This window comes from Calonectris borealis, chromosome Z (assembly GCF_964195595.1).
Source record: "Calonectris borealis chromosome Z, bCalBor7.hap1.2, whole genome shotgun sequence".
Lineage (NCBI taxonomy): Eukaryota > Metazoa > Chordata > Aves > Procellariiformes > Procellariidae > Calonectris > Calonectris borealis.
In genome coordinates this window covers 56,738,939-56,757,445 of record NC_134352.1, presented here as the reverse complement: position 1 = coordinate 56,757,445, position 18,507 = coordinate 56,738,939, and the positions used below count along the sequence as shown (strand labels likewise).

The window sequence follows — 18,507 nt, the reverse complement described above, 5'->3', positions numbered from 1 at the left end:
AAAATCCATGTAACTTCTCATGTAGTGCGTTTAACCCTTCTTATTCATTGCATAAAGCACTGGGTCAGAAGGAATATTGGAAAAATAGCAATGGCCATATTGTATGGCTTAAAATACAGAGGAAAGGAAAAAATCCATCTTTTGGATTACATCTTCACAGGCTATGAGATGCCTCTTTGAAGTTAGAGGTGCATTGGCTTTTTAATGCACTACTGAAGGATCAAGATGTAAAAGAGATTTCAAAGCACAATAAACGTTAAGTGAAATCATCCTGTGTGGAAGGACAATAAAATACTTAGGCATCAATTGTGCTTAGGCCCTAAGATTAGGCCCACTGTCTTGTGCTGGTCCTCTGTACACAGGTAACTTTCACCCTTGCAGAGCAGCATGCAAGCCCCTTAAGTACTTTTCAGCTAGGCAGAGACTAAGTCAAGTGTGCACAGAAAAGTGTGCACCCACGCAGTTCTTGTCATGGAAATGTGAATAAATGAAGTTCAAGACAGAAAAATCAAACATGCATAAAGCAAAATCGATGGTTTGAATCATTTCAGGTCCCTGCTACAATACTTAGAGCAGTGGAGTGGCTGCACAAATATCACACAGGGCTCAATGGACTGTATTTAAGCTAATGACTGTCTGACCCCCAGAGGTTAGAACCTTGAGAATCCCTCAACAGCGTGCAGTCTGCACACAGGCCAGATGTTACTGTGACCCATGGTGACTGGGTCCCAATGCCAACCACTCCACAAAGGTCTGAAAACCATCTCCTCTTTGTGAAGAGTCAAGTCTGTCATGACAGGTCCCAGTCACATACGCAGCTCAAGCATTTCTGTCAAAGCCCACAAACTGTACACAACGGTCCACAAAGTCCCCAGCTGTCATTTACCTGTAATACCAGAATGAGCTGAAAAAGTTCGATGGAAAATGCCAAGCCCTGCCTGGCCCGCTGATGTGGGAACTAAGCAGTCTTCAAAAGGAGGAACCATATTGCAAGAAACACCTTGTTGTACGTTGTCAGCATAATGTGGAGGGCAGAAAGTTTGAAGCTGCCCATAAAAACCTATAAGGAGAAGAAAGTGGTCAGTAAAAGACCTGGACAGAGATACAAGGGATAGCATGTGGAACTGTGGCCATGGAACGATAAAAACCTCAACTGCAATAGCACCAGGACTTCAATTATTTTCCACCCAGCTTTGATATGAAGCTCCCTAAGACTTCCTCCACTTGCTACTAACTCTGAACGCAATCCGCTTCATGGACATCCTGATTCCAGCATGACTTGTGAGAGGCACTGACTGGCTAGAAGCTGAAATTTTTCAGGAAGTTTCTCCCTTTACTCTGCAGTCCTGCTGTCTGAACTGGTACTCTCCAGATTTCACACTGGGCTGCTGCCTGAAAAATCTAAGAAAATGCTTAATTCAGAATAAAGGAAGATTACCCCAGTAAGGTCTGAATAAAATCTGAGGGTCTGTCACTGATCCCCAGACAGCTGGCTGACAGCAGGGACATGCAAAAGAGACTCAGAAGGGCTGCTAGCTGATGATCCATGGGGCCTGCTCTTTGTAAATACAGGGTAGGAGTCTCACCCACTCATCGGTAGCAATGAATCCACATGGAAGAGAACCGAGACCATTGTGCCACATGACATAAAAGATCCCCACCAGGGTTTTTGTTCTTTAGGTTGTTTTTTGTTCCTTAAGTGATATTTGAGAGAGGCATATAAGCACTCAGTAAATTCACCTTGAAGTCCATGCCAAAATATATATTTATATAACTAAAACCACGCTTCTTGGTAAAACACGGACACGTATGCAATCTAAGAGGCACAGACAGATGTTCTGCAGTAGGTTGGCCTGAATATTTTTCTCATGGAAGCAAGGTCTTTTCTCCTCCTTAAAAAATTGCTGCTAAGTCTAAATTTTGGAGATTTTGCTCAGAGTCTAAGGATGGCTTTCATAGGTAAAAGACTGCATCTATTTCTGTTTTCTATAATATGTTCTTAGAGTGTATGTCAGACATGAAACCATTATAAATTCAGTATTACAATATATACATATTTTTCTTTTAAGAAAAACTGTGAATCAAGCTCCTCTCTGCCAGTGCTGTGGCTCCTTGTTCTCACCACTTTCTTTCCGTGCAAAAGGAAAAAGGAAAAAGACAGTACATTACCTCCAAGGTGTTACATAGAAAGTGTAGGCCTTGTTTGTCCAAAAATAGGCCCAGGAGTGATACAGTCTCTGAAGATTTTATTAGCAAACAGCTTATTGCCTAAGGGCTGGTGTGCTATTCTCTTGATGAAAAATATGTTGTGGTAAGTCATACCAAAAAGCCACTGTCAGAAAAATGACCCCCTACCTCAGAAAGCATCTTAAGGAATTTCCTGTGTCTCAAGTTTATTCATTGACATTACTGTCAATAGAAAAAGCTGACGTGCAGGGCTGTCTCCTCTAACCAGTCTAGTTAACCAACATCCCTATGACAAAGTCCTTCCAGCTGAATTTCCTTTTTGGAGTAGAAAGATCAATAAAAAGAAACAACAACAAAACCTTCCCTAAACCCTTAAAACATCAACGTCAGAAAAAAAAGAAAAAAGGATAAAAGAGGGATTGAAAAACATCTTTCATGCATCTTCTGTATATAAACTCTGTATTGCAGATACTGGCTTACAATTCAAGAACTTAAATGACTCCCTTCTCCTTAGGCATCTGTTTATTGTCTTTTGGATATTATAAAAAAGGAGGAAACCTTGTTACTTTCAGTGATTATAGATGTTCATAAATCTGACTTCAGAGAGCATTTAGTACTAGGAGGGAATAAGGAATCCTAATCTGGATAGTTACAGGGACAGCCAGCTCAAGTTCATCCTTCCACGTGTTCAGGAATTAGCCTCAGTACATCCATACTGTGTAGTTAGGAAAGCATATTTATACCAAACATTCAGCTTTCATGCCTGGGATTCTACTGATGTCCATGAGCAGTAACAAACCATGAGTAGTAAGCAAATTAGTTGACAGGATTAAAAGCTCATCTCCCTCCCTGAAAGCAATGGGATGTTTGTGTGAGCAGCATATGACAAAAGGCCTGTGGGTACCATTTAACAGTTCAGAAAGGATCAAGGAGATATCCCAAAGGATAGGAGATTATAAACGGAGAAGATTCTTTTAGGGGAAGCATGAAATACAGAATCACAACCTATTGATATTTGAGACGGACATGTCTAAATATCTTGGGTATTATATGACACCTGAACATAACTGTTGGCCTATTTATTCATTGCTAGAAATTAGAAATGCCTCGCATGGGGCATCTAGTTTTGACTTATGAATAAAAAGTATTTTAAAAATAAAAATTTTATATCGGTGCAGTTCCACACGCCAACCCACACAAACCTTCCAACCTCAAATCCCTTTACAGGGATAGTCTATGCTTAGAGACATGTTATGAACGTAAGGCACTTGGCAAACTTTTTTTTGGATTGTAACTAGGAGCTATGTGTATTTCCATTAACTTTCCTATGGAAGTGTGCACATGGGACTGTTCTTTGCTAAAGCTGCACTGACTGTTTATGTACAGATAATGCATTTCATAAATAATGAGGATGGAGAAAGCAGAAGGATGCAGTGGAAAACATGCTGTATCACTTTATGTGATATAACTGATTTTCTGCCAAGTAGGAGGAAAGATGCATGATTTAGGAGTTTTATGATTCTAATTATTTTTCCTTTGAGACTCATTTCTGTGGTGTCCGTGAGGAAACATACAAATGTTGGCATGCATAAGATGTGCTTGAATTGCAACAGAAAACTCAATATTTAAATGCATCAGAATAGGCTAGGACTATGGACAGGAAAAGACAGTCTGAACCTGCACCCGGGAACTCAGAAGAGACCTTATGGGGAGGTCTAGGTAACAATGGTGAGTGAAACATAGTCTTTGCATTTTATTTAGTAGTCTTGTAAGACACTTCTGTGTACACACAATGAGATAAATGCTTAATTTACACATACATAACAAGAGTTTAGATCAGGGAAAGAGTTACATGAAAGAACACTGAAACAATTGTCAGTGTTGTGTCTGAAAACCTGCATGAAAAAAGAGTATTTTGACTTCATATAAAAGAAGCAAAAAAAAAAGGAAAAAAAAAAAGAAAGAAAAATAAGAAGTACAAGCACGGTTCCTCAATTTGCAGACTCTGTGCTCACTCTAGAGAGGCTGAACGCTCATAGATTTCATTGTCTTTTGCAGGGGCTGTAGGCACTTTGCAGCCCTAGCTGTAAAATGATGGTTTCAATCTTTTTTTTCTTTTAAAGTTTAACTGCAACAAAACTGAGTCAGACTACAAAGCATGTTAGGAATTTACAACCCGTCAATCCTTAAATGTTCAGTCCTGACATTTAAGAATCAACTGTAGTAAAAAAAAATAAAATGAAAGAAAAAACAATAGCCATCTGAAACTTGACTTAGAAGCTACATAGCTGTTGACAGTTTTTGCCTCCTTCAAAAATGCTTTTAAAATCAACTTTTCTCTCAACCAGCAAGAGGACACACTGTGAAAGTTTACTGTTGAGTCAGACTAGTTACCAGAAACAACCATTTCAGTCTATAGTGGTCTGAGCCAGCTGGCAAGACCCTTCAAGACACATGCTGAAATGTCCTTTCACATTGCTCTGTGCTCATTCTCTATTTGTGCCTTTCTCACAGTTCCTGTTCCCGATGCAGAACAATCTGGCAGTAACTTTGACCATTGCTAGCTGAAGTCTGGCAGAAAAACTTCTTACCTTGGGGTTGAGCTATTGTGAGTCACATCCTCTGTGTTTACTCATTCTCTACTTAAGCAAAATGATATTGTCTAGTAGAGTCTTACAAGCTTTGACCCATTGGTATATTAACTGCTATATTGCAGAAAGAACCAGGGAAGTGCAGAAAGCACTTTCATTAACTGATAAACCCCCAAATAATTTTTTGATATGGAAAGAGAACACAGAAGAGTAATTCAACTTTCCTAGATACATGTTCTTTTCATGATTCAGTGTCATAAATACCCATCTTATAAAATGGAGAGCCATAAATAGGAAAAAAACAGAACAGAGCATACATCGTTCTCTTCCCCTCAGTTATTTAGTTCTAAATGTCTTTGCCCATATCTGCAGTGCATCAGGTCACAGTATACAGGTCTTTGAAGTGGAGCCCAAACATGATAGAGCAAAATCTCCTAACTTGGCATCAGGAGCTCTTTCCTTTATTCACCTGGTGCCATGCCCAAGATAATCTACACTACTGCTGAATGTAGGATAACATGAAACCATATGCAATTCAGGTCCTAGACCCTGACCATAGCTGGCCCCTCGTTCGAGATTATCTATTAGAGAACTACCTGTAGCATCAGTTTTCTGTGTTTTCATGCAGCACTGGAAAAATAAAATAAGGCAAACATGTTGGCTAATGAATGTTCCAGCAACTGAACATTTCTTCTCAGGATTGCAACTCTGGATTCTATCAGTTGCTCTCTTATTAAACTATTTAAAATGCACACGCACAAGGTTACGTCAACTGTTTTCTTTGAATCAGTACACTATAGCCAAGATTTATGGTGTCAAGATAGAGAATAAACAGTTATTTTTCTGGCATGATAGCCTTATTTCCTGAGGAAAGTGAAATATTTTTAAATATGATAAAATAGCTGTATAATGCAAGAATCTCTTCTAAAAGCAAGTAGTGAAGCTCTTCTTTAGCACAGACAGAGCCTCGTCCTGAGAGATGCTGAGCATCTGAAAATCGCGGGTGCACAGCCCATCTCAAATTCACATCTGAAATCAGGGTCCACATAGGTTTGTGATAGAGTCCTGATCCCATTGAACTGATGTGGACAAAGATTTCATTACAGATATGTAATGAATGACTGCCACGGTTATCACTTCCATGAAGTAAGAAGTTTCTGATGAACATTTATTTCCTCCTCAGTCAGCTCTCTCCCTGGCACCACAAAGAGAGAATATTTTCTCAAGCAAATCATTATAACTGCCATTAAGAAATACACATCTTGGGTGAGTTGTCTTTACTGCTATGGTATGCAAAAATTCCAGCTGTCTTTGGCCTGAACTACTTCAAAATACTGTTCCTCTGCAGTATATTTCTACCGCGTCCACTAGGTGAATTACACAAACGTCAAGTAATCATTTGATACCATCTGAGTGTAAAGAACAAAAGGAAAAGAAAGAGTAAGACAGAGATATGAGTCACATATTGTACTGCCAGACTGACTTGCAAATGTGAAAAACTAGAAACGTTTCTATTCATTTAAATCTGATTATTTGTAATTAAAGGATAACTGTTACTAGTAAAGCTGCCTGTATAGATACACTCGTATAGCTAACTCATATCAGCTAACAATTTTTTTAAAGAAATGGCAACATTTTTTCTTTACTGAATATTTTGCATGACTTTTTTATTTCTTCCATTACTCAGCCAACATTGGTCATCAGCTTAACTCACAAACACATATGACATGAGTTACAGGCACAATTTTAAAGGACAGTCAGATTTCTAGTGCAAAAATGTTCATAGCATCAGAAGCATCCAAAATCAAGTCAGCTATGTCCACGCCCAAAGGAGCTTTACCTCACTCTATACTATAAGCACAAGAAGCTTGCTCACTGTGAAGAAGGAGTTTCTATTGCTGTTCTTTTCTTTCCTACCTCACGCATCTCTTCTGACTTGTCTCGGAGCAATACCTTATTCTTGAAGCTGCCTGTGTGCTGCAGATGCCTGTGTCTTCAGGTACTTCTGCTGAGATCCCTGTAGTTGTTCTTGGCTGAAAAGGTTCACCAGTACGATACAGGTCCTGGGCCTATATTGTTGCAGATTTCCAGGACCTGTACTGTCTCCTATTCTGTCTACAAACACAGAGTACAATGGCATACAATGGCGTCAAGCTGGGAAGTCGTCACTCGAGTCCCCAGTCCAAGATAGTTTCAGATTTATTGCCTATGGTAATCCAATAATAGATACTACAGTCTAATGAAAGGAAAAGAAGAGCTTCACTTCTGCAGCTCAGTGAGTTGTCTAACATCATCACTTCCAAACATCCCGTGCAGCAACGGAAATAGTGAATTTCACGTGAGGAAGGAAAGGGAATATTTAGTCCATTATGTAATAGTAACCAAGGCAATAAAAAGCCCTCTCTGACATTACTGTGTACCTGATGCTGAAAATCACTCAGAATAAATAATGAAATCTGAACTGTAGACAATGTTCTTCCAAGAAAAAGCAGTTTCACAGTACAACTAGCTATTAGATATAAGAGGCTTGTCAGTCTTGGATCTCCTACATCATTTCTTTCTAAAGGATAGCATTCTGAGATCTCCATGAGCTTTTAAGATGCTCAGGCTTTCAATGAGGGAGTCTGTTTAGAACTTGTTTTCTTCAAAAAGCTTTCGGGCAATGAAACTCTTTCTTCCTCGGTACAGCCAATTTAAATGGAGTTGACAAGTTTAAGACTACACATTGAGACAAAAATGTCATCATTGTTTGGTAGTGGACTGAGCTGAAGTGGCTATAGCTACAGCACTTTAAATCACGAAAAGGCAGATTATGAATTGCAGGAGACAGAAGCTAACAGAGCTTCCCACAGACACTTTTTATATCCCAAATAGTCCAGGGTGGTCAGATAACTCCATGGTGTTTTTTTACATTATAGTGATGTGACCAAGGAAGATGGCAATCTTGGTGTGGCTGCTGGGAAAACATGACCATGAACTCTTGAAACATTTGCTTTTGAGAGGGAGAGTTTAGGCAAGCCTTTCAGGCACACAGGACACATAGGAGTGAGACAGCTGTGCTTAAGTTGGAGGGAGTACATTCTGACAAAATACCTCTTATAGTGACAATAAGTTACTTAATCTTTGAAAGAACATTTAGTACCCCGCAAAAAAAAATTAGAGTTCAGGCCACATTGTCTTCCTCCCTGTTTTAAGTGCAGAGATCTTTGCAATTGCAACTTTGAGTTGCTATCTATGTGTATATAATTCCTACCAGCAATGTCTATTTTCAACATGGGTTTTCCTAGGACAGGGACGCAAACACAGTAATGCTAACGTGGGACTAAGTAAGGTATGGGTTTAAGATCCAAGCCCTTGAGGTTATCCATTTTTTGATCCACTCAGAATACAGTATTAAGATCTATCTTAAATTTGGATGTGGAATGGGGCTTCAGTCCATATGTGACATTCGCCCAGATGGGCCGCCTTCTTACAATGGTTTTAATGACCCACGTCTTTTGTCCTTTTAAATCCTCTTTGGACTGTAGAAGGGGGAGATGAGAACACAGTAGCATTGCTCTGGCCTGCCCTAAAGAGAAGATGCCCAAGCGGATATGGAGCTAGCGGCACCAGCCAGTGCAACTCCTGGGTAGAGCAGCAACTAATCTGAGGTGATCTGTGAGCCTCTGGGAGGCAGGATTCTTTGGAAACTGTTCAACTTCGCAGCCACTGGTTGTGATCCTGGCTTCTACAATTACTGCAGCTCCCATGACCATGAGAAGAGGGAGGTAAAGCCATCTGTGTACTCAAAGACAATTTTTCTTCCAGGCAGGAAGACAGACCTTAATGACTGGACGCCTTTCTGGAAGATGAGTTCTTACCAAACATTCAGCAAAAAAGGGAACTGAGTAAAATGTATTGTACTGTGGAAATAGGAAGGCTAACCTGATCCCTTCATACCCCATATGCTAGGAATTTATTGGACCCGCTCTGGCATATACCTTTGCATATGTCATATGACAATGAACAGTATATTAATAAATTTCATCCTGTACTCTGTTGGCCTTAGATTATCAGTGAAACTTTAATCAGAGAATAGAGAAAGCCAACAATAATAACTGTTTACAGCCATTGGTAAACTTCATTTTCTTTTAGTACTAATCAGTGCTGTACAGGATTACCAGTTCCTGGAAGAAAAGCACCCGGCTCAGATCCTGCTCATGTGTGGTCTAGTATGATAAGAAGAACAAAACAGGACTGGCATTTTCCTTTCTTCCCTTCACACTCATGAACTCTGGGAGATGTCTTGGTGTCCTGTCTTATTCCTTTGCCTAGAGAGACTGCTTCCATCAGTGGAAGAAAATAAAAGAAGCCTTGGTTTTCTCAAGATGTTTCCTATGATACCTACTGTGATAATTCTCAGGAAGCCTGATCAAAAAGCAGAATCCCAAGGCCTATAAAAGTTCAGTCTGCTATGTACCTTGTGTATGTAAATATGGCAAACCATATACTTAAACGGTTGAGAGGAAACAGCATTACTGCTGTCAATACATTTCTGAAATGTTAAGGTAATTACATTCAGACTCCATACCAGCTAGGAAAAAAAAACCAAAACAACCCAACATTGTTTTCAGCTGCTGTTAATTTTCTTCTTGACCACAGAAGTTCATACTTGATTGAACAAAGAGGGAGAAAGAAATCTTGTAGAAGCTGTTTACAGAGTGCAAGTGGGAACACAGCTGTAAGAGACATGTATGCTAACAAAAAAAGAGGTTTCCATCACTCCACAAGTGCAAGAGAGAAAAATATTCCACCTCTTGAAAACCTGGTAGCACTTTACGTGTAAAGTCAGGAGGGAGTAGAAGCATAACATTAGAAAACTAAAAGCAGAGGCCATCACAGAATTATTTGCAGTTCTATTTCAACAACAGTTCTGAAAATCAGTCTGAAGAGAAACCCATAACTCCATAGTAAGATGAATAACCATTACCTAAGTTAAGAATTTTGAAGAAGTCTGAAGGCAGGGTCCTGAAGGCTACTTCCCAGAGTCTTTCAAAAGGAAAGGTGCCTTAAAAATACCAGCCCTTGAAGCACTTAATTTGAAGCCAAGCAACAGTGACAAACAACTAACATAAATGATGAAGATTATTCCTTCTTACCTTGGATATGGAGACTATTTGGTTGAAAAGAAGGGTTTGCTGCTGGCTGGTATGTCTTTAAAGGCATTCCTGCAGACTGTTGAAGGTGGGAAGGTTGTGGAGTCCTTCTCTGCACCATGTGAGGCGGAACTGAAATTCTCTGGGGGCTGATGTGGTGAGGAGAAGGAGCCGGAGCAACAAACCTAGGAGTTCAAAAACACAAAACTGTAAATCCCTAATAGATAAGAGCTAAAGATTGTTTCTACTTTACTTAAATTACTATAATGTTTAGCAGTTTGCATAGATACAGACTTCCAAAAGAACAGTGTGCAGCCTAGATACAGAGAAGATATATTTTCAAATGGTGACATATCATTAGATTTGACAACTGGGAAATTAAAAGGCTGAATTGCACCCTATCATGGAAAACTACTTTTAACTTCTGTGGGTGGGTTTAAGTCTTAATGGGAGGAGATACCTCATGGGGGACCTGATTTCTGAGGCATTGCCAGCTGACTCATTGTAAGGCTTTGTATCAACTCTATCTGTCAATAAAAAGCTGTCCTTGCTCACTGGAAGTGAGTGGTCAATTCTGGTCATTGGACACTGAGGAGTTACATATTAGGTTCAGGTCCAGGTTCAGGTTTCAAGTTCTAGAAATCTTTGTATGTTACACAGATGTATTTGAAAATCTGAAGTCAATATAATGTATATAAAGGCAAGTGTTAAATCGCTTCCAGCTGGGCAGAGTCTGACAACATCAAAATGTTGATCTGGACTCACAGTATAAACTTACAAGCCCAGCAGAGGATGAGAACTATTCAGACTGAACCTGGTGGAGCAGCTGCCACAGAGGTTCATCAGTTCAGTAGCAGTTTTGCACAGCTCTGTCACTACTGGCAATACAAGGATACACACTACTTCGAAGATTTTACATGAAGGTTTTACAGACCTTGTAAGTTTAACTTTTTTCTACATTTCCTTAAAATTGCATACCTCAAAGTACATTACAAATAGGTGCCACAGTCATTTTTGCAGATGGAAAGCTGAGGTTATAAAAGCTTTGGTCCATGCTCCGAGGACCAAACTACCCACTAGACCAATGGGATCTGGTTAGTAAACGAAAGCTCAGCCTGGGCTCAGGAATGGCTCAGGGACACTTTCTCATCCATGAGAGGATAGCTGGAAGGCCAACATAAAAGAGCCAGGATATTTCTGCAAGAGGGTGAGTGAAAGCTGATGTGGTATTCCTGTCACAGATCAGCCTCTCTCTCCGCTCCGAAAAGCAAGCTGCAAGTCTGTGCCCAGCAAGAGCACCCACCTACCCTTCTCTGGTAGGTGTGCTCAGTAGCTGCTGCTAGGAGGGATTAGTGCTTGCAGTTAACACAGTCTGCCAGGATTTTAAAGCATGGATCTGGTCCCTCTTCTCCTGAGACTGGACCTCAATACACTAAGTGACTTTTTTTTAACCTAGCAATAAAGAACGTTTTTCCTGCAGAAGTGTAAGGAAGCTATAATCTCACCCTGAACACAGAAAGTGCAACTGCAGTAGTAGCACTACAGAACCCCTCTGGATATGGTCATCGTACAGGTTGTAACTGCATTTAAAACCAAGACACCTGAGATCTTTTATGCTGCAGCTCAGAATCAGTATCTGCCACACATTATCTGTGTAATTTTGACTTAATTTGGAACCTATTTCTACATTTCTGGTAGATCCATAATTTACATTTGGAGTATAGCAAGTGTCAAGATGAACTTTGGATGATCTACTGCCTATTCAGTTTTCTTTGAGAATTACATTTTTAGGCATATTAGATAGGGTTTGGATGGTCTTTGTGCCGATTTGGTATTAACTTCATAAGCACATATTACTTCAGATATGCTGCATAGATGGAGGAAATAAAGATGTCACTACTGAGTCATTGAATTTTTAAGGTGTCAAATATTTCATTTCACATATCGTTTCAGATATGTGATGCTGTGTAGACTTAAACGCATACTAGGGAAGAAAAGAATAAAGCATGCATGTGTTTCACGATAATACTAGAGAATAATTTTTAAAAAAAGAGAAATCAGTAGCTATATTGTGATAAAAATATCAGAGGTTTTTTTAAAAGTGCTACAACTACCTGGTTATATGTCTCCTGAATAAGGACTGGAGTTAGTTTTTTGTATAGCCCTCACACACAAAGACTGTTATTTGCTGCCAGAGATTAAAAGCAATGCACAGGCAGTCTTTTATTACTACTATTATTTAAAAAATCATGGGATATCATCCTCTGTGTTTTCAAAATTCACTCGTGAAAATTAATCTCTGAAAAATGGTTTTAACCAGCAGCCAATAACAGGGAAAAAATCCTTTTCAAAACTCGAAGTGAAAAGCACAGTTTTACAGATTTCACATTTGATTTAACATCCAAAAAACCCTCCCAATAATAATGCACTACTCTGTACAGCCAGAAAGAACTCCTTTTTAGTAGACTTTAGTGGTCTTTATAATGATTTATGAATCACTTCATGAATTCCTGGCTTACTCATATGGGTGACTATAGTTATCTACTTCTACTTCCCTTCTGCCTAACAAAAGAGAAACTTGGACTTGTCTCAGTCCAGATTTGTCCCTGAACAAATCACAGTGTGTTACTGAGGGAACTGCAAATTTAATTTTGTTCCTGAAACAATCAGGACCAGCTTGTAACTACTCGGAAACTGCCATCAAGAATTGTGGCCAAGCCCTGGAGCTGATGCAATCACAAACCAGCCAAATTTGCAGAAAGGTGCCCTTCCCTATGCCTGCTGGACGCAAAATCAGAGTAGAAACATTTCTGGAGCCATCGAGTAGCCTCTCCCTTTTCAATAGTAGCTAGGAAAAAGTGTCCTGCTGGGGAATGACTAGATTTGGTAGTAAGCAAGCTTACCTGTTTTGATGAGATTTGATGAGTTAAAATGGCACACATACACAGGTTTTGTTAATGACCAGTACCGGTCACGGCTACATGGAAAAAAGATTTTACTCTAGTATTTGTTGACTGGAGCTGGCCCAAATGTAAACTACATGCACAATCTAAGCAATGTGTGGAAAAGGAAGGGAAGAGGAAAGCTAATAGTAATAGTATATTTACATAGTATAAATAGTGTTTTTATTTATATAGTTTATTTTAGCATGGTTGGCCACCTATAAATGAATCTTTGGTGTGGTGGGGAAACAACCTTTTACGTCTCTGTAGCAAGGACGTATACAAGGTGTTTCTTCACCTAGAATCTTAAGCACTTTGAGACTCTTTAATTAAAGAACTGGCTGTGCTGAATTGTCTGGGCATCAAAGGGTTGAAGGGGTTATTTTTGTAGGTGGAGAAAATACCGAGAACTGGGTGGTGAAGAAACCCTTTTTTGTTAAACTTCTCACCAAGCAGAACCACCATTGCAATCCAAGACAGTGGAGACAGGTATTATAACTGTGATATCAAGTTGTCACTATTCAAGCTGATTGGAAACAAGGAAAGCAAGAAAAGAATTACCATTCAAAGCTCTGCCTGACCTACAGCTTTTGATGGTGCTCCCCAATTTCCACGGGAATTTGAAAGACTCTTCACCTCAGAATTATCTTGGGTGTTGTTCTTTTAGGCTGGCAGTCTTTCACTTGATTTCACACTCCCAGCCTCAGGAAGCTCATGGAAGTGCATGACTAGTTCTGCAATATTGGACATCGTGTTTATACAGGAATCCCTCAGTGGGCTTCTCCCACCTTCACTGCTTGATGTCTCCAAGAGTTGTCACCTGCATCCACTTTCAGAGCTCTGTGTAGCTAGATAGCCAGCTCCCCTTCCTAAGGGTAGAAGGGAGAGCAGGAAATTTGGGCCAAGACATCAGTGTCCTGATGACAAGAAAAATTCCAGGTCTCTCATGGATTTCAGTCCCATCTTAAAAGGAAACCCCTTTGACTCACTGCCTGCTTCACTTATCCACCTTCTGAAAGAGAATAGCAACTCCGAGCTGCAACAAGAGGCTGAGTTTTCCTTGCTTCTTTTTTACAGGAGATTAGGAAAAGGGCAACAGAAAGAACACAAGGCAGCATCCCAAATCTTTATGTTCTTCTGTCCTCCTCCCTCAATGCTTGAAACCTCACTCTGCAGAACTGAGAAGCGCAGGAAGGATGGGAAGAATGGGAGACGGGCATTTTGGGGGCAGAATTGGGGAATGATTGACTGCAAGATAGACTTAGAAGTGAGAGCCACTACAGCAAAGGAAAGCTGGAGTTGCATATCATCTTTGTGAGGAAATCTGGAAGAAGTGGCTAATCTAATTGCTATATATGCACACACATGTACATATACATATACATACATATGGTGGAAAGAAGTAACACCAAGAGTTCAAATTTCAAAATGCACACAAAAATTGTGCATAGTCATTAAAAAAAATCTATAATTTGGCAGCCAATCACATTGATTTGGCATCTGAGATATAATTTCTGAACTATTGTTTTTAGCACTAACGGTACCATGAATTGCCCCTCATGCTTCTGGCTTTCCTCTCTCTCTCAAATTCTCCTTCCTGTGCGGCCATATTCACAGGATATCAGAAAGCACATTTCAAATGTGGGTATAAAGATTACCTTTAATCACCAGAAAAAGGTGTAAGGGCAAACTTATTTTAAAAAAAAAAAGTGTGAAGGTAAACTTACTCTGACCCTTTTTTGTAGTCAAAGAGAATCAACTTTGTCAAATCTTTGAGAGCTGCTAATCTATTCTAGGAAACAGGACTTTTTACTGGCTTTTGGCAAATAAGCCAGATTACACCAAAAATACAAAATGGTCTGATGCAACCAATTTTTCTTTTTTAGCAGAAAAAACATGTTAAGAACCCAAATACCAAATAACCATTTGGACTGCAGGACAACAGCTCTGTCAATTTCAGATCCCTGGGGGGTTAGTATATTTCTGCTTTTCCTGTTTGTACTGTTTCAGAGTTGTAGAAAAAAAGTTGATTTTTGCTAAATCTAGCAAAAGATCATTATTTCGTATTACATGAAATTCTGTGTTTCACTTTTCCCAACTAGTAGTTTGCTGGGAAAAAGGTTAATTCCAATTATGCTACAGTTTCAAAGAAATTCTGCAGGGGACTAGGAGCATGACAAAAATAATGATAACAGCATATTGTACTATAGTAGTAATAATAGCAAGTGAAGGGAATATTTTATTTGCTTGGGAACAGCAAAGAAAATATTTGCATTGCAACTTGAAAAGAAAGGAAACCGCATCTGCATATACATGAGGAAAGAGGAGAAGACATAGTTTACCTACCATTAATCCATGCTATACTATGGCACAAGCAGGAATTATTTGAGATAGGAACTATGTAACTATGTTGGATGTAACTATGTCTTCATTCTCTGCTTTTTCTCAACTTTGCACTGAAAAGTAAAGCATGTGCCATCATTTAGACAACATCAGTCCTTATGGTTGCTTTCAATATGCTTCCAAATTGGAAATGGAACATTAAAGTTGAAAACTTTGGTCTTTTTTTTTTCTTCAGAAGTCATAGTTTTCTTTGAACAATTTGTAAACACAATTTATTGGGTTGCTGCTCTGTTAACTAGCTGAGTTCTAGTCCTTTTTATTGGGCTGCAACAGTTTGGGAACATATCCAGATGTTATGCAGCTGACACAGCCAGGAGATCAGGCTTTCATCTTATTACAGTTGAAGTTTTGGCTGGACAGAGGACAAAACCATAAACTCCCTGTAGCAGGTTGCTGTCTCCAACAGTGTCCTGTACAGTGATGCACTCTCTGACAATGTTAACTGAGGAACAATCTATGCTCACTCCCTCTTGATTGCCCTTGTATTTCTAGGCAAAACCAGAAAATCTGGGGTGATGTCTTCATTCTCTGCTTTAAACACCCTTGTCATTCTGCTGTGATCTCACATTTTGGTTTGGCTCCACACTTTATGCTGTGTGCTAGTGACTTTGCAGCTCCTCAGTCCACTGTCAGTGGGGGAAACATTCTGTTATAATACAGTATTCCGTAACCCAACGTATTGCACTGTAAGTTAGTGCAGCTAGCTATCAATGGCAATCAAATAAACATAGTTTAAAAATGCTTGTAAGGAAAGCATAGCTTTTGCCAAGCGCAATTTTGAAAAATCAAATGTTTTCCCCAAAAGTCATGGATGCATTCATTTGACCAAAATAACAAAATCCTAAATTTTTTACTTACCTGTGATACAACATGTTTCTCTCCAATGATTTTTCTGTTGCAAATTATTTTTTTTCTAAAGGAAGGGAATCTTTTCATGTAACAGAAATATTTTGGCCAACACAAAACAAAATTTTTGTCCATAGTTTTGTTCAGTCACTGAATTTGCACTCGTCAAGCTCTGCCTCACACCCTGCACAGCAATGGTCCCACAGCAGGTTTCTATCCCCATGATATCTCAGGGGAGTAAATTGCATGTGCCAGTAGACTTTAATTTTATATCCTTGTTTTAAGTCATTAATAAATGACTTAAATAAAAGTCTGAAAATCCTTTTCATGCTCAAGCTTTAAGAACACAAGAACTGCTATTTCAGATCAAACCAGTGGACCATCTAGCCCAAAGAAGGGATGGCAGGAAGAAAGAACAGCCCCTCTGACCAGCACCACGTGCTTTTTGGTGAGAAGAAGAAAGGAGAATTTCAGTGGTCTTTAAAGTCAAATTTAAGGAGGGAAGCTGCGAGTGGCCACCTCAATATACAGACTCCCTGGAGACAAAGATATTTAACTTTAAAATCTCTCTCAGCATTTTCTGTGGCTGTATTGTATTAGAGAACTGAGTTTCTTGCAAATGCAAAGAAAAGGAAAAGAGTGCCTTTGGAAAAAAGAAGAAGTGTGGAAACAGGTTGGAGACAAATTCCAAGCTTTGCTAAGTCGGCTCTGAAAGGAGGTTGGAGCGAGGTGGGTGTTGGTCTCTTCTCCCAAGTTACAAGCGATAGGACAGGAGGAAATGGCCTCAAGTTGTGCCAGGGGGAGGTTTAGATTGAACATTAGGAAAAATTTCTTCACCGAAAGGGTTGTCAAGCACTGGAACAGGCTGCCCAGGGAAGTGGTTGAGTCACCATCCCCGGAGGTATTTAAAAGTCGTAGATGTGGTGCTTAGGGACATGGTTTAGTGGTGGACTTGGCAGTGTTAGGTTGACGGTTGGACTCGATGATCTTAATGGTCTTTTCCAACCTAAATGATTCTATGATTCTATGATTCTATGGCTCAGGTTCAAGGTTAGAGTTGCTGCCACTGCCACTCTTTAGCGTCTTTCATTTATATGTATCATTTGCTCACTGACAAAAAAAGTGATAATGCCTTAGCAGACAATCATCTGGAAAGGAATTACTGTACTGATTTAAAAACCACACTTTTAAGGTCTTTAACTAAAGACTTTCTTCAAGGCAGCCCCTTGTACATCACATACAAAGGGCTTTGTAGTATGTGAAGACTGGATGTCTCGACTCCTTGGATAGAACTACTCAGAGGCTTTTGCTTCCGGAAGTCTGGGTTGGAGTTACTTATTATTTTACAGCAAAAGTATAAAAGGAATATAACCACACACTCAAATAAGCAAAAAGAAGCACTGCTGCAGAACTTATTATAGCATTACAGTAATGCTAAACTGAACAGTTCAGCCCCAAGTCCTTCTTTCCAGCTTTACACAATCTCTAGAAACTCCTGTCAAGCCAGGATGTGTCATGCTTCAGGGAAATATCACTAGCTCTGGTTCACAGGAAGGTGAAAAATCATCCGGAACAGCAAGTCCAAATGAAAAATTCTGTTCTGGTCTCACATTGGTTAACGGGCTATTTCTTGCACAAAAGCAAGCCTTAAAAAGCAAAACGTGTATGTTGGGTAATTCAATAAATAATAAAAAAGTAAATAAAAAAAAATTTCAAGCATTTGGCACCATCAATTTTGGAGCACTGAGCTGCACATGTTAACTATGCCGTATAAACCCGAAATTTTTTATCTGGGTTTTAATTAGATTGTTTTTTCAGCTTCCTTGAATGCCCATGTCTTCTTTTATTACAAAAATGAGTGAAAAGGAAGCCAAGTACATAGTCCCTTTTATACATATGCTTTTGGGTACTATTACCATTCGGTACCTTCATTTTAGGGGAGCACTGAAATTTAGTATCAAAGAGCTGGAGAAAACAAAATGTAAATCTGCATTTTTATTATGCATGTTCTCTCCTTTGATAAATGGAGTTGTTTCTTTGATCCAAACTCTATCTGACTTGCACTCTGTGTACACTGAGTTTTGTACACAGAATGAAGGCAATGTAAGATGTGTCCCATGTTTGGTTCAGTTTCTCACATTAATAAGGCTTAATCAAGTCCACACTCTCCCTCCCATCACCTAGGTGGAGAAATATGCAAGAGAGGCCCTCCAGTTATTCCTTTACCCCATGGTACCTGGAGATGTAGGGAAAGTGCTTATTTCCTTCTGCTTCTGTCACTTACAAACCCGAGTCTGCTGTCCAAAATGGAAGGGGCACATGACTGGCCCCCAGAGTTGCCAAAGCGGCCAGGCCAGCTTGGATCGGCTTCAGTCCAACAAATGCGGGCTACCGCAGGGGCGA

The 18,507-nt window shown here is 39.6% G+C and overlaps 1 protein-coding gene across 1 annotated transcript in view; it reads right to left on the bottom strand.

Annotated features, from left to right (window-relative positions):
* GLIS3 (GLIS family zinc finger 3) overlaps positions 1 to 18,507 on the bottom strand; it is a 186,728-nt gene that overhangs the window by 1,209 nt on the left and 167,012 nt on the right. Inside the window, exons 8-9 of the mRNA XM_075136275.1 lie at positions 9,917 to 10,098; positions 887 to 1,060 (exon numbers count right to left, since the gene is read on the bottom strand). Coding sequence (XP_074992376.1) covers positions 887 to 1,060; positions 9,917 to 10,098 — 356 coding nt within the window. The remainder of the gene's footprint in view (positions 1 to 886; positions 1,061 to 9,916; positions 10,099 to 18,507) is intronic.